We start from the raw sequence: 15,824 nt of genomic DNA, 5'->3' as shown, positions 1-15,824 counted from the left end.
CAATTGAGCTCAAATTTTCACACGTTTGTATGCATGTAGAGATACACCAAGTGAGAAGACTGGTCTTAGACAATTACCAATTGTGTCCAGTCTCTTTAAGTTCTGGCCCAACACAAAAACAAATCTTGGATCCTGAAAAAACCCCAGGAACAAACATTTCTTGAAAATCGTAAACCAGAACACTATGTTAAAATTTGGAAACTTTCCAACATGTTTTTTGTTTGTACACTCAACACTTTTCTTTCATGCGGGAAACTAGTGCATTCTCCTTCTTTCTAAACGCCCGAGTTGGAAACATTCTGTTGTGCACAGAGACATGAGAAAATCATGTTTCTTTTCACCCTTTAAGGAAATTAAATGTTTTCCTCAACGACTATCACAATTTCCTTGCCAGGACATCATGGTAGACTAATGTAGATCACTGACCACAAATATTTGCAACTAAATAAAAACCGAATCACCTTAAAAATTGTGCTCGTCTTAGGTGAATTAGGGGGGAAAGACGCGGAAACTGTATAAAATAGCCTTTAAAATGAGATTTTGTCAGAATTTCAGTATTTTCCTCTGTGCTTAATTTAAAAAAAATATATCAAGAATGTAGTAAATTGTCATTTCATACAGCCATGTCAGAGAAATCGCATAGATTGTTGAGAAAGACATTAAATTTGCATAAAAAGAGAAAAGAAACATGATTTCCTTATGTCTCTGTACACAAAACTAGGCAAATGTTACCTCAGCAATGGCCGCGGTTCTTAACACTTGCGCGCCCGGTGCGTGCCTGAATTGGTGTATGCATCACATATAGGGGTTCCATTAACCCGTCTAAATGTGCCGACTGCAATGCCTGATGATTCTTATACCTTTCTTGCGTCTTTTTTCCCTTCTTTTCTGAACAGCCATTGCTGCATGCTGGGTACTTTGGCAAACCAGGCTGGTTAGTGGTTGTAGAGCGCCCTCTAGAGGAGATCTACGAGAATCTACCATCCACGCTCCCGGAGAAGAAGTTTGGAACATAAGTTTACATCCTTGGCCAATGGTTGGCCCTCGCTTGGAGAGAATTTCACTTTGGTTTTTATTTGGTTAAACTCAGGACCCATTTTCACAAAAAAACCTGGTTCTATTATTCTTAATATTTTGTGCTCACAAGATTTGAAGAAGTTTAACGATTGTTTGTTTGTACATAGTATTTTATTCACTTCAACTTTGTGGATAGTACAGCACTTTGGCAGGGGGGGGGGAGGGAGAACGGAAACATGTGAGAGTTAAGTTTCAACGTATACTTAAACGTGAAATTAATAGTGAACTTGATTAGCGTTAAGAGAATTTTTAAGACAAATGTTGGAGGTGGATAGGGTTCCTTTTACTACACACCCATATTAAACAGAGAAAATGAAAATCTCAAAAGGTACATGAGTTGCGCTTCAAGGAAAAACTTTTTTAAGTGAAGTGTTGGTTGGGTAGTCATGACATTTGATTTCAAAGACAGTTGGTCGACCGTTCAAACGCTAGTCTGTCTCTTTTGCTGCTTTTCTATACCAAACACAAAGGCGCAATCGACCGAAATGCTAAATGATGGGAAAATACTCTATTTGCATTGTTTTTTTGTTTCTCCAAAATTTGCTTGCATGAAATGTGACCTCGTATTTACATGCAGGATAAGTTACAATCAATGTTGCATTACTAAGTACTTCATACTCGAAAATGAGTGTTACTCCAGTACTGCTTTGATGTTATTCATACTCGTGCTCTCACTCATACTCGGTTAGCAAAATACTCAGATAGCAAGATACTCAAACTCAAAGTCCATACTCGATACCGGGCAGAAAAAATATCTGTACCCAAATTCATGTACTTGATACCTGATAAAAAATATACGTGTACCACAACTTTAAATACGCATGGGCAAAGTACCACTTTCCTTTCTGTGTACATGGAATGAATAGAAGAATAAAATTCTGGAACAATTAAAATTAAATTGTTTATGATGTATTCGTGTTTTAAAGACAGTTCATATCAATCAAGTCAAAGCTATAGCATCTCCAGCCTGCCCAGTGATCTTGGTCCAGACGACTCAGTCCGGCATGCAGGAAAAAAAGGAGCTCTTAAGTGCTGGGCAATCTGGTGTCCTGCTTCGGTTTAAGTCTAGAAGGAGAAACACCTCCCACGAGAGGCAGTTCCCCATGTGGGTTCCCAGAGAAGGGTTCAGCTAGCTACAAGATCCAGGTGATGGACGCATTGTACTGCTTCCTGCTTCGGTGTAAAAGTCTAGAAGGAGAAACACCTCCCACGAGAGGCAGTTCCCCACGTGGGTTCCCAGAGAAGGGTTCAGCTAGCTACAAGATCCAGGTGATGGACGCAGTGTACTGCTTCCTGCTTCGGTGTAAGTCTAGAAGGAGAAACACCTCCCACGAGAGGCAGTTCCCCATGTGGGTTCCCAGAGAAGGGTTCAGCTAGCTACAAGATCCAGGTGATGGACGCAGTGTACTGCTTCCTGCTTCGGTGTAAGTCTAGAAGGAGAAAACACCTCCCACGAGAGGCAGTGCCCCATGTGAGTTCCCAGAGAGCTAGCTACATTACAAGAACCAGGTGACGGACGCAATGTACAGCAACCTTGAGACGACATTGACAGTAACTCACATCTCCTGTGTTTTTAACCCGATCGATGATGTTGACATCCCTCATCTTTTGAGGCACTGCACCTTCTCGCCAGCAAGTGCCAGGAATTTTGTATAGGGTTTCCAGCAGGGCGTGTTTGACGGACTTGGTGATGACGTCAAAAATCGCTTGGCATTCGCAGGAAGTATTAACCAGGCTTTAGTTACACTTCCACCATGCAAACTTTTAAATCCTACAGACACCACTCGACGTGAGCAAGCAATTGGAATGAATAGTTATGCAAAGTCTGAATAAGCAGATTGGCTACGGCTTTGGCTATTGACAACATCAACATTGAAGAATGGGACTATTGAGGCTTCCAGACAAAGCCGCGGTCAAAGCCATCGATTCCAACATGGCTTTATCTTCCAAAATGGATGCACAATCCCTTTAGCATCTGCCAGGAAAACACTGCAGACAAAATTGTTGATATTCTAGGCACATTCATGAGGACCTTCCTTCAATAAAATCCAGAGGAACGATTGGGTAATTTAATTAAGCTACTGCCCTTTGGCTTACTCCCCTGTTTTATAAGGGGGGTTAAGGGAGAGGGGGCAGTTATACAGCTCCCATACAGCTCCGATTTCACCCCATGAGGTCATGTTTGATAACCTAATCAGTGCTTGCTTTCATTTGCATAAATTTTGCCATTTACAAGAACAACCCAGTCTTCGGAAAATTCCGTGGCAAAATTACTTGACATATTTCTCTCTCAGATTTGAGATCTTTTAGTACAAATGTATCTTGCAATTTTAAAGTCATTCATTTTTTACATTTGATTGGAAGTCTTACATTTATGGGTTGTTTTCTTGTCTATGTATTAGTTGGAAATGAACAATTGACGAAAGCGATGTCCTATTTTTAACACTGCGAATACTATGGTTATTTTATTTGAACTGTTTGTATGAATTAATCAGAATTAATCAATGCTACATGTAGTAAAGGGCTATTCACGACATTCAATATTAAATATTTGTTATTTTAAAATATTGAATGGCTTCATAATATTATCTATACTATGCAGAACAAAAAACAAAGTAGTGCCTCAACTGAACCAAATATGTGACCCGCTACGTGAAAATGAGTCGGATGTCGCCCGATGCATTATTGAGTTATAGACAGTTTTATGTGGGGGGGGGGAACTTTTTTTTTTTCTTTTTTTCTTTTCTTTTTAAGATCTTTATTTGCATGGTTAACCTTGGGAACACTTACCTTAAGGCAAAAAAGCTATGAATGCAACAATTTTGTTATCATACTTATGTCTAATTTGTATCCTTTTGCACCCAATGGTAGTTTAAAACATCACTTTACTTGAAATTCGTTTTTCAGAAAAAATGATGTATTGGCTAATTTCAAACGGGAGTAACTCAGCAACGCCACACACCCCAAAGCTTAGACATATACCAAATTACTGCTGCTGTGTTCTTTCCAGCCATGCATGCAACTCGATTCTTGAAATTGTCAACATCTGACTCATTTTCACGTAGCGGGTCACATATTTGAGATCAAAGGTCTCTAATATCAGTAGTTTTCAATGGCTTTCCCCGACTTTGTAGTTACAGGATTTGGATATTTTTTCAAAATGTCCACAGACTTACATAACATTTTACTAACAGGGTTTAAAGATAATGATAGTGGAAAGCTTCCCTTCAAATTGTACCACGAACTGACCTTACTCATTCACTGTTTGAAAAGACAAGTTCGGAGAAAATCACGATTGAAGTTGCTGTGCTTTTCGAACTGCTCTTTCGGAGTCTGCTTACCAACTTTATTGTATTATTTTATGACGAAAACAAAGCTGAATACTTTATTCATACAGAGCTATCAATGTGTTTTCATCCCTAAAACTATTTTAATTAACAATTCATTCCTAAACAGATAGGTCACTTTGTGTAAATGAAAATTTCATTTTTGCCTGCAGCACGCTGTGTACAAACCAATGCGTAATAGAGACCTATCGAGATCGGTTACTTAGTGAAAATAATACGCTCCCCAGTTACATGTAGGTCACTTCGTGGTACGAAAATTTTCACGCGCGCCATAATCGCGCGCGCTGTAGTGCTTAGTTTAACCATTGGTAAAGCGATGTATCTAGATAGGTCACTTTGTGAAAAGACAAATGGCACTATCGAGCGATGCGTCGTTCTTACTAATTAGTGTAATTACCAAACTATTACATATTAGGCACTGAAACTTGCTGATAATGTTAACAGCATTGAGTTTGTCAATAATTTGTTTTTTTTTTAACTTGCAAAAATGTGTGATTTGAATCAGTTAGGTGGTACGACCAACGAAATATTACTCACTGAGATGCTGTCTGCCAGTGTTGAAGAATAGGCAGATGCGCGATAGCAGACATTGCAGACTAGCAATAGCTGTAGCCTAACTTGCTGTTTCAGACATGGTCTAAGATATAGAATTGACATGTGACTAATTGTCTGTTGGTTTCAGTTTGGGTTCATGGTTTGGGTTTCCCCACTCTGGTGCACCTAACACAATGGGGCAACCTGCCCTCAGACATTGTTGTTCTGTTTATTGAAGGCCCTGCGCCGTTGTCATTTAGGCTCAAATGACATGAAACGTCAAAAGGAATGAGCAGCAAGGCTTACCCCTTGTCATTTAGGCTCAAATGACATGAAACATTAAAAGGAATGGGCAGCATCGCTTACCCCTTGTCATTTAGGCTCAAATGACATGAAACATGAAATGGAATGAGCAGTAAGGTTTACCTCTTGTCATTTAGGCTCAAATGACATGAAACATCAAAAGGAATGAGCAGCAAGGCTTACCCCTTGTCATTTAGGCTCAAATGCCATGAAACATGAAAGGAATGAGCAGCATGGGCTTACCCCTTGTCATTTAGGCTCAAATGACATGAAACATGAAAAGGAATGAGCAGCAAGGCTTACCCCTTGTCATTTAGGCTCAAATGACATGAAACATGAAAGGAATGAGCAGCAAGGCTTACCCCTTGTCGTTTAGGCTCAAAATGACATGAAACATTAAAAGGAATGAGCAGCAAGGCTTACCCCTTGTCATTTAGGCTCAAATGACATGAAACATTAAAAGGAATGAGCAGCAAGGCTTACCTCATTGTCATTTAGGCTAAAATGACATGAAACATGAAAAGGAATGAGCAGCAAGGCTTACCCCTTGTCGTTTAGGCTCAAAATGACATGAAACATCAAGGGGATGAACAGCAAGGCTTTACCCCTTATCATTTAGGCTAAAATGACATGAAACATGAAAAAGAATGAGCAGCAAGGCTTGCCCTTTTGTCATTTAGGCTCAAATGACATGAAACATCAAAAGGTATGAGCAGCAAGGCTTACCCCTTGTCATTTAGGCTTAAATGACATGAAACATGAAAGGAATGAGCAGCAAGGCTTACCCATTGTCATTTAGGCTCAAATGACATAAAACATCAAAATAAAATGAGCAGCAAGGATTTACCCCTTGTCATTTAGGCTCAAATGACATGAAACGTCAAAAGGAATGACCAGCAAGGCTTACCCCTTGTCATTAAAGCTCAAATGACATGAAACATTCGAAGGAATGAACAGCAAGGCTTTACCCCTTGTCATTTAGGCTAAAATGACATGAAACATGAAAAAGAATGAGCAGCAAGGCTTACCCTTTTGTCATTTAGGCTCAAATGACATGAAACATCAAAAGGTATGAGCAGCAAGGCTTTTCCATTGTCATTTTGGCTCGAATGACATGAAACATTAAAAAGAATGAGCAGCAAGGCTTACCCCTTGTCATTTTGGCTCAAATGACATGAAACATTAAAAAGAATGAGCAGCAAGGCTTACCCCTTGTCATTTAAGCTCAAATGACATGAAACATTCGAAGGAATGAGCAGCAAGGCTTACCCCTTGTCATTTAGGCTCAAATGACATGAAACATGAAAGGAATGAGCAGCAAGGCTTACCCCTTGTCATTTGGGCTCAAATGACATGAAACATTCGAAGGAATGAGCAGCAAGGCTTACACCTTGTCATTTAGGCTCAAATGACATGAAACATCAAAAGGAATGAGCAGCAAGGCTTACCCCTTGTCATTTAGGCTCAAATGACATGAAACGTCAAAAGGAATGAGCAGCAAGGCTTACACCTTGTCATTTAGGCTCAAATGACATGAAACATCAAAATAAAATGAGCAGCAAGGCTTACCCCTTGTCATTTAGGCTCAAATGACATGAAACATCAACAGGAATGAGCAGCAAGGCTTACACCTCATCATTTAGGCTCAAATGACATGAAACATCAAAATAAAATGAGCAGCAAGGCTTACCCCTTGTCATTTAGGCTCAAATGACATGAAACTTCAAAAGGAATGAGCAGCAAGGCTTACACCTTGTCATTTAGGCTCAAATGACATGAAACATCAAAATAAAATGAGCAGCAAGGCTTACACCTTGTCATTTAGGCTCAAATGACATGAAACATGAAAAGGAATGAGCAGCAAGGCTTACCCCCTTGTCATTTAGGCTCAAATGACATGAAACGTCAAAAGGAATGAGCAGCAAGGCTTACCCCTTGTCATTTAGGCTCAAATGACATGAAACATCAAAATAAAATGAGCAGCAAGGCTTACCCCTTGTCGTTTAGGCTCAAATGACATGAAACATTAAAAGGAATGAGCAGCAAGGCTTACCCCTTGTCATTTAGGCTCAAATGAAATGAAACATTAAAAGGAATGACCAGCAAGGCTTACCCCTGGTTGTTTAGGCTCAAATGACATGAAACTTCAATAGGAATGGACAGCAAGGCTTACCCCTTGTCATTTAGACTCAAATGACATGACACATGAAATGGCATGAGCAGCAAGGCTTACCCCTTGTCATTTAGGCTCAAATGACATGAAACATCAAAAGGAATGAGCAGCAAGGCTTACCCCTTGTCATTTAGGCTCAAATGACATAAAAAATTAAAATGAATGAGCAGCAAGGCTTACCCCTTGTCGTTTAGGCTCAAATGACATGAAACATCAAAAGGAATGAGCAGCAAGGCTTACCCCTTGTTGTTTAGGCCCAAATGACATGAAACATCAAAAGGAATGAGCAGTAAGGCTTACCCCTCGTCATTTAGGCTCAAATGACATGAAACATGAAATGGAATGAGCAGCAAGGCTTACCCCTTGTCATTTAGGCTCAAATGACATGAAACATGAAAGGAATGAGCAGCAAGGCTTACCTCTTGTCGTTTAGGCTCAAATGACATGAAACATTCAAAGGAATGAGCAGCAAGGCTTACCCCTCGTCATTTAGGCTCAAATGACATGAAACATCAAAAGGAATGAGCAACAAGGCTTACCCCTTGTCATTTAGGCTCAAAATACATGAAACATGAAAAGGAATGAGCAACAAGGCTAACCTCTTGTCATTTAGGCTCAAATGACATGAAAAATCAACAGGAATGAGCAGTAATTGGCTTACCTCTTGTCATTTAGGCTCAAACGACATAAAACATCAAAAGGAATGAGCAACAAGGCTTACCCCTTGTCATTTAGGCTCAAATGACATGAAACATGAAAAGGAATGAGCAGCAAGGATTTACCCCTTGTCATTTAGGCTCAAATGACATGAAACATGAAAAGGAATGACCAGCAAGGCTTACCCCTTGTCATTTAAGCTCAAATGACATGAAACATTCGAAGGAATGGGCAGCAAGGCTTACCCCTTGTCATTTAGGCTCAAATGACATGAAACATTCGAAGGAATGAGCAGCAAGGCTTACCCCTTGTCATTTGGGCTCAAATGACATGAAACATTCGAAGGAATGAGCAGCAAGGCTTACCCCTTGTCATTTAGGCTCAAATGACATGAAACATCAAAAGGAATGAGCAGCAAGGCTTACCCCTTGTCATTTAGGCTCAAATGACATGAAACATCAAAATAAAATGAGCAGCAAGGCTTACCCCTTGTCATTTAGGCTCAAATGACATGAAACATTCGAAGGAATGAGCAGCAAGGCTTACCCCTTGTCATTTGGGCTCAAATGACATGAAACATTCGAAGGAATGAGCAGCAAGGCTTACACCTTGTCATTTGGGCTCAAATGACATGAAACATTCGAAGGAATGAGCAGCAAGGCTTACACCTTGTCATTTAGGCTCAAATGAAATGAAACATCAAAAGGAATGAGCAGTAAGGCTTACCCCTTGTCATTTAGGCTCAAATGACATGAAACATGAAATGGAATGAGCAGCAAGGCTTACCCCTTGTCATTTAGGCTCAAATGACATGAAACATGAAAGGAATGAGCAGCAAGGCTTACCTCTTGTCGTTTAGGCTCAAATGACATGAAACATTCGAAGGAATGAGCAGCAAGGCTTACCCCTTGTCATCTGGGCTCAAATGACATGAAACATTCGAAGGAATGAGCAGCAAGGCTTACCCCTTGTCATTTAGGCTCAAATGACATGAAACGTCAAAAGGAATGAGCAGCAAGGCTTACACCTTGTCATTTAGGCTCAAATGACATGAAACATCAAAATAAAATGAGCAGCAAGGCTTACCCCTTGTCATTTAGGCTCAAATGACATGAAACATTCGAAGGAATGAGCAGCAAGGCTTACCCCTTGTCATTTGGGCTCAAATGACATGAAACATTCGAAGGAATGAGCAGCAAGGCTTACACCTTGTCATTTAGGCTCAAATGACATGAAACATCAAAATAAAATGAGCAGCAAGGCTTACCTCTTGTTGTTGGGGCTCAAATGACATGAAACATCAAAATAAAATGAGCAGCAAGGCTTACCCCTTGTCATTTAGGCTCAAATGACATGAAACATCAAAAGGAATGAGCAGCAAGGCTTACCCCTTGTCATTTAGGCTCAAATGACATGAAACATCAACAGGAATGAGCAGCAAGGCTTACACCTTGTCATTTAGGCTCAAATGACATGAAACATCAAAATAAAATGAGCAGCAAGGCTTACCCCTTGTCATTTAGGCTCAAATGACATGAAACATCAACAGGAATGAGCAGCAAGGCTTACACCTCATCATTTAGGCTCAAATGACATGAAACGTCAAAATAAAATGAGCAGCAAGGCTTACCCAATGCCGTTTAGGCTCAAATGACATGAAACATCAAAAGGAATGAGCAGCAAGGCTTACCCCTTGTCATTTAGGCTCAAATGACATAAAACATTAAAATGAATGAGCAGCAAAGCTTACCCCTTGTCGTTTAGGCCCAAATGACAAAAAACATTAAAAGGAATGAGCAGCAAGGCTTACCCCTTGTCATTAAGGCTCAAATGACATGAAACACTAACAGGAATGAGCAGCAAGGCTTACCCCTTGTCGTTTAGGCTCAAATGACATGAAACATCAAAATAAAATGAGCAGCAAGGCTTACCCCTTGTTGTTTAGGCCCAAATGACATGAAACATCAAAAGGAATGAGCAGTAAGGCTTACCCCTTGTCATTTAGGCTCAAATGACATGAAACATCAACAGGAATGAGCAGCAAGGCTTACACCTCATCATTTAGGCTCAAATGACATGAAACGTCAAAATAAAATGAGCAGCAAGGCTTACCCAATGCCGTTTAGGCTCAAATGACATGAAACATCAAAAGGAATGAGCAGCAAGGCTTACCCCTTGTCATTTAGGCTCAAATGACATAAAACATTAAAATGAATGAGCAGCAAAGCTTACCCCTTGTCGTTTAGGCCCAACTGACAAAAAACATTAAAAGGAATGAGCAGTAAGGCTTACCCCTTGTCATTTAGGCTCAAATGACATGAAACATGAAATGGAATGAGCAGCAAGGCTTACCCCTTGTCATTTAGGCTCAAATGACATGAAACATGAAAGGAATGAGCAGCAAGGCTTACCTCTTGTCGTTTAGGCTCAAATGACATGAAACATTCAAAGGAATGAGCAGCAAGGCTTACCCCTCGTCATTTAGGCTCAAATGACATGAAACATCAAAAGGAATGAGCAACAAGGCTTACCCCTTGTCATTTAGGCTCAAATGACATGAAACATGAAAAGGAATGAGCAACAAGGCTAACCTCTTGTCATTTAGGCTCAAATGACATGAAAAATCAACAGGAATGAGCAGTAATTGGCTTACCTCTTGTCGTTTAGGCTCAAACGACATAAAACATCAAAAGGAATGAGCAACAAGGCTTACCCCTTGTCATTTAGGCTCAAATGACATGAAACATGAAAAGGAATGAGCAGCAAGGATTTACCCCTTGTCATTTAGGCTCAAATGACATGAAACATTCGAAGGATTGAGCAGCAAGGCTTACCCCTTGTCATTTGGGCTCAAATGACATGAAACATTCGAAGGAATGAGCAGCAAGGCTTACACCTTGTCATTTAGGCTCAAATGACATGAAACATCAAAATAAAATGAGCAGCAAGGCTTACCCCTTGTCATTTGGGCTCAAATGACATGAAACATCAAAACAAAATGAGCAGCAAGGCTTACCCCTTGTCATTTAGGCTCAAATGACATGAAACATCAAAAGGAATGAGCAGCAAGGCTTACCCCTTGTCATTTAGGCTCAAATGACATGAAACGTCAAAAGGAATGAGCAGCAAGGCTTACACCTTGTCATTTAGGCTCAAATGACATGAAACATCAAAATAAAATGAGCAGCAAGGCTTACCCCTTGTCATTTAGGCTCAAATGACATGAAACATTCGAAGGAATGAGCAGCAAGGCTTACCCCTTGTCATTTGGGCTCAAATGACATGAAACATTCGAAGGAATGAGCAGCAAGGCTTACACCTTGTCATTTAGGCTCAAATGACATGAAACATCAAAATAAAATGAGCAGCAAGGCTTACCTCTTGTTGTTGGGGCTCAAATGACATGAAACATCAAAATAAAATGAGCAGCAAGGCTTACCCCTTGTCATTTAGGCTCAAATGACATGAAACATCAAAAGGAATGAGCAGCAAGGCTTACCCCTTGTCATTTAGGCTCAAATGACATGAAACATCAACAGGAATGAGCAGCAAGGCTTACACCTTGTCATTTAGGCTCAAATGACATGAAACATCAAAATAAAATGAGCAGCAAGGCTTACCCCTTGTCATTTAGGCTCAAATGACATGAAACATCAACAGGAATGAGCAGCAAGGCTTACACCTCATCATTTAGGCTCAAATGACATGAAACGTCAAAATAAAATGAGCAGCAAGGCTTACCCAATGCCGTTTAGGCTCAAATGACATGAAACATCAAAAGGAATGAGCAGCAAGGCTTACCCCTTGTCATTTAGGCTCAAATGACATAAAACATTAAAATGAATGAGCAGCAAAGCTTACCCCTTGTCGTTTAGGCCCAAATGACAAAAAACATTAAAAGGAATGAGCAGCAAGGCTTACCCCTTGTCATTAAGGCTCAAATGACATGAAACACTAACAGGAATGAGCAGCAAGGCTTACCCCTTGTCGTTTAGGCTCAAATGACATGAAACATCAAAATAAAATGAGCAGCAAGGCTTACCCCTTGTTGTTTAGGCCCAAATGACATGAAACATCAAAAGGAATGAGCAGTAAGGCTTACCCCTTGTCATTTAGGCTCAAATGACATGAAACATGAAATGGAATGAGCAACAAGGCTTACCCCTTGTTGTTTAGGCCCAAATGACATAAAACATTAAAAGGAATGAGCAGCAAGGCTTACCTCTTGTCGTTTAGGCTCAAATGACATGAAACATTCGAAGGAATGAGCAGCAAGGCTTACCCCTCGTCATTTACGCTCAAATGACATGAAACATCAAAAGGAATGAGCAGCAAGGTTTACCTCTTGTCGTTTAGGCTCAAATGACATGAAACATTCGAAGGAATGAGCAGCAAGGCTTACCCCTCGTCATTTAGGCTCAAATGACATGAAACATCAAAAGGAATGAGCAACAAGGCTTACCTCTTGTCATTTAGGCTCAAATGACATGAAACATCAAAAGGAATGAGCAACAAGGCTTACCTCTTGTCATTTAGGCTCAAATGACATGAAACATATCAAAAGGAATGACCAGCAAGGCTTACCCCTTGTCATTTAGGCTCAAATGACATGAAACATTAACAGGAATGAGCAGCAAGGCTTACCCCTTGTCATTTAGGCTCAAATGACATGAAACATGAAAAGGAATGAGCAACAAGGCTTGCCTCTTGTCATTTAGGCTCAAATGACATGAAACATATCAAAAGGAATGACCAGCAAGGCTTACCTCTTGTCATTTAGGCTCAAATGACATGAACCATCAAAAGGAATGAGCAGCAAGGCCTACCCTTTGTAATTTGAGATCAAATGACATGAGACATCAAAAGGAATCAGCAGCAAGGCTTACCTCTTGTACATATTAGCCAAAATGATGCCGCTACACATGGGTGTAGCCTCACGCGATCTTGTTACAGTTTGTTTTTCCAAACAAGGAGGTAGAAATAGTAATAATTTTAATAGGTAACATGAAAAGTGATGTACACGGGTGTATCACCATGATCATTCCCAGTGTTGGTCGGTTTCCAGCGCTGTGTACGAAACACCTGCGGGTTCGAGGGACCAGTGAGGATATGTTTCTTGTGAATACTCTGTCGTAAAAATGTTTGAAGATGACAACAGAACTTTGAGAAGAGGAATAACAGAGTGGCAAAGGTACATGTATAACAGAACAATTGTTGCATGATGTGACTGGGATCCATGGGTTTTGATGTACATGGTGGTAAATGGTGCCTTCGGCTTTGCCTCTTGAACCATTTGCCCCCTTGAACCATTTGCCCCCTTGAACCATTTGCCCCCTCGGGTGTACAAAACACCATGGACCCCGTCACATCGTGCAAAGGTGTATGTTTGACCCTATTGACAAAAACCTGTGACCTAATTTGTAGGCCTCGACTATTCCAGGCCCTTTGGAGCAGGCAAGGTACATGTACTTGTATACATTGGGCATATGACAAAATTTAACACAAATGAGCAATCAAAATTAAATAATAAATAATAATAATAATAAGACTTGTAATGCGCACATATCCACCCTGCTGGGTGTTCAAGGCGCAGTAAAACCAAAATTAAAAACAAAACACAACACAAAGAAAAACAGACACAACAAAATTAGTCATTGAAAACCTGTGACATGAGATAAGTTTTTAGAAGAGACTTGAATTTTGCGGTACAAAGACAAGATCGATCAGTTAACAGTTTAGCAAGATTTGTGATGTGCCCCTTTCACTGTATCAAATGTGTAGAAAAAAATTTACACTGTAATCTCAATAAATTATAAGATTTTCTGTGTTGGGCCCTTGGGTTGTGTACCAATTGTGCCTGCAGGGTGACCAGGCTCTGTACCAATTGTGCCTGCAGGGTGACCAGGCTCTGGGGTTCTTTTGTAAAAATGTGACGTCACACATGTCACATGGTAAATATGTCACATTTTACAAAACGTCTTATTAGGACAAGTTTTTTAGAACTTGGGCTATGTGAATTCCTGTAACAGATCAAGCAATCTATGTATACAAATTTGTTTTATGAACAGATAAACCAGCAACAAATGATGTTCAATCGTAAAATGTTGGAAACAGACCATGCGACCAGTGACCACAAAAGTAAGAAGAAATATGAATCTGTTTGGAATTGTGACAAATATGCGAATTATTTCAGAATTCATCTTTAATGCCTTGGTATGAAATGCAAAGGTACTGATGAAAATATACTTGAGTGATTTTTCTCTTCTGATTTTGATAATACGATACTCTTTCGTCGGGCCTATCCGATGTACTAACTCCTTACAACCAATATCCACTCAACATAAAAGTCCAACTGAATGAATGAACTGTGTATTCTAGAACACCCTGCCTAAAGCATCAATATACTTATTCTCTCTACTCCAAACACACACAAGAAAGAAGTGGAACAAAAAAACATACAGGTATATTATGTCCCCCCCCCCCCATACCACTGTCAAACCAGACTTCCAATATCAAATTTCCATTTCCCCGGCTGAGCCATTTTTAGGCAACGGCAAGCAATTCAATTTTCATGTGTAGACGCCCCCCTGGGGCAGTCTTGTGTAAGATTTCTTGATGCGTCCTGAACGCTGCAGGGCGCGGGATGCACACAGCTTGAGAGTTAACGTTTGGGTTCAAAGAGGAGCGGACAACGGTGACAACGGGATAAAAATAGCGTCCAGTCCAGAGATAGACTGCCGGGTGAACGCTATGCAGACCCCGGTCGTCTGGTTGGATATATTTTTACCAGCGACAAACTCAAGTCACTGTTTGTCTGATTTCTTCTGTGACCAGACAGTAAAATTACCATCGATCATAATATGGATAAAATAAAAGGTTACTCCTCCAGAAACATCATTACTTGTTGATGTATGAAATAAAAAGGGCGGACATCCAGCTTGCATTAGACTCCAAAATATTTCAAACTTGCATTTTTTGTCTGTGCTGACTAACCTTGTGTTGGAAAACCAAAAGAAAAATCGATTTTTTTATTTTTTTATTTTTATTTTTTTTAAGAATATTTTATTAAGAAATGACTTTACATTAAAGGATGCCATAGCCATGTCTTTTTTTAGAGTACTAACTGAGTCTAGACCGTTCGTTAACATTACATACATACATGTATGAGAGTAAAGAGGCCTGTCAAATATGACAGCATTTCAAACAGTAGGAAATGGCCCGAAAGTTTTTGAGATAATATTGTTTTCTTAACATGAGATCAGGGTAACTAAACAATAGTATGTCTTTTTAAAAAGTCAAAACTTGACTTCAGATCAAAAACATTTGGCTGTGTTTATGATTTCCAAGTCCGTAAGTACCTGGGTATATTTACTTGTACATGGAAATACATTGTTGTTTGTAACATTATCATCTGCAAATGTGGGTAGCACATGTAGAGTCCACATCAGCTCTTAAAAATGCACCTAACCGATCTTTACTTGTTGTGCCTTTTGCCAACTTTTGTCTGGGGTGTGAATATTTACTATATGTTTGTGCTGACATGTCACAACACTAGGCTTATTGTCTTTTCTGGCACAGGGAATTCCTTCACATCCCAAAGTTGCCGTGTAACTATACAGTTTATAGATCTGACATAGTTTACAAGTGCTTGTGACCTCTACTGGAAGCGCACAAATGTGCCGTCTCTTAATACAATAGACTTCTGTTTTGGATTGTTTATAAAATGTTACAGA

At 39.9% G+C, this 15,824-nt stretch overlaps 2 protein-coding genes across 5 annotated transcripts in view; one reads left to right on the top strand and one right to left on the bottom strand.

Annotated features, from left to right (window-relative positions):
• The window catches only part of LOC139935094 (U3 small nucleolar RNA-associated protein 4 homolog), a 75,272-nt gene extending 71,727 nt beyond the window's left edge, over positions 1–3,545 (top strand). For all 4 annotated transcript variants that reach the window (XM_071929553.1, XM_071929552.1, XM_071929555.1 and 1 more), the window contains one exon: positions 897–3,545. In XM_071929553.1, coding sequence (XP_071785654.1) covers positions 897–1,016 — 120 coding nt within the window. In that variant the 3' untranslated portion in view covers positions 1,017–3,545. The remainder of the gene's footprint in view (positions 1–896) is intronic.
• LOC139935096 (uncharacterized) overlaps positions 1–15,824 on the bottom strand; it is a 151,468-nt gene that overhangs the window by 35,445 nt on the left and 100,199 nt on the right. The window lies entirely within an intron of this gene.

The sequence above is a fragment of the Asterias amurensis genome, chromosome 3, assembly GCF_032118995.1.
Source record: "Asterias amurensis chromosome 3, ASM3211899v1".
NCBI lineage: Eukaryota > Metazoa > Echinodermata > Asteroidea > Forcipulatida > Asteriidae > Asterias > Asterias amurensis.
Note: the sequence above shows the minus strand (reverse complement) of the source record. Positions and strands in the feature narration are given on the sequence as shown.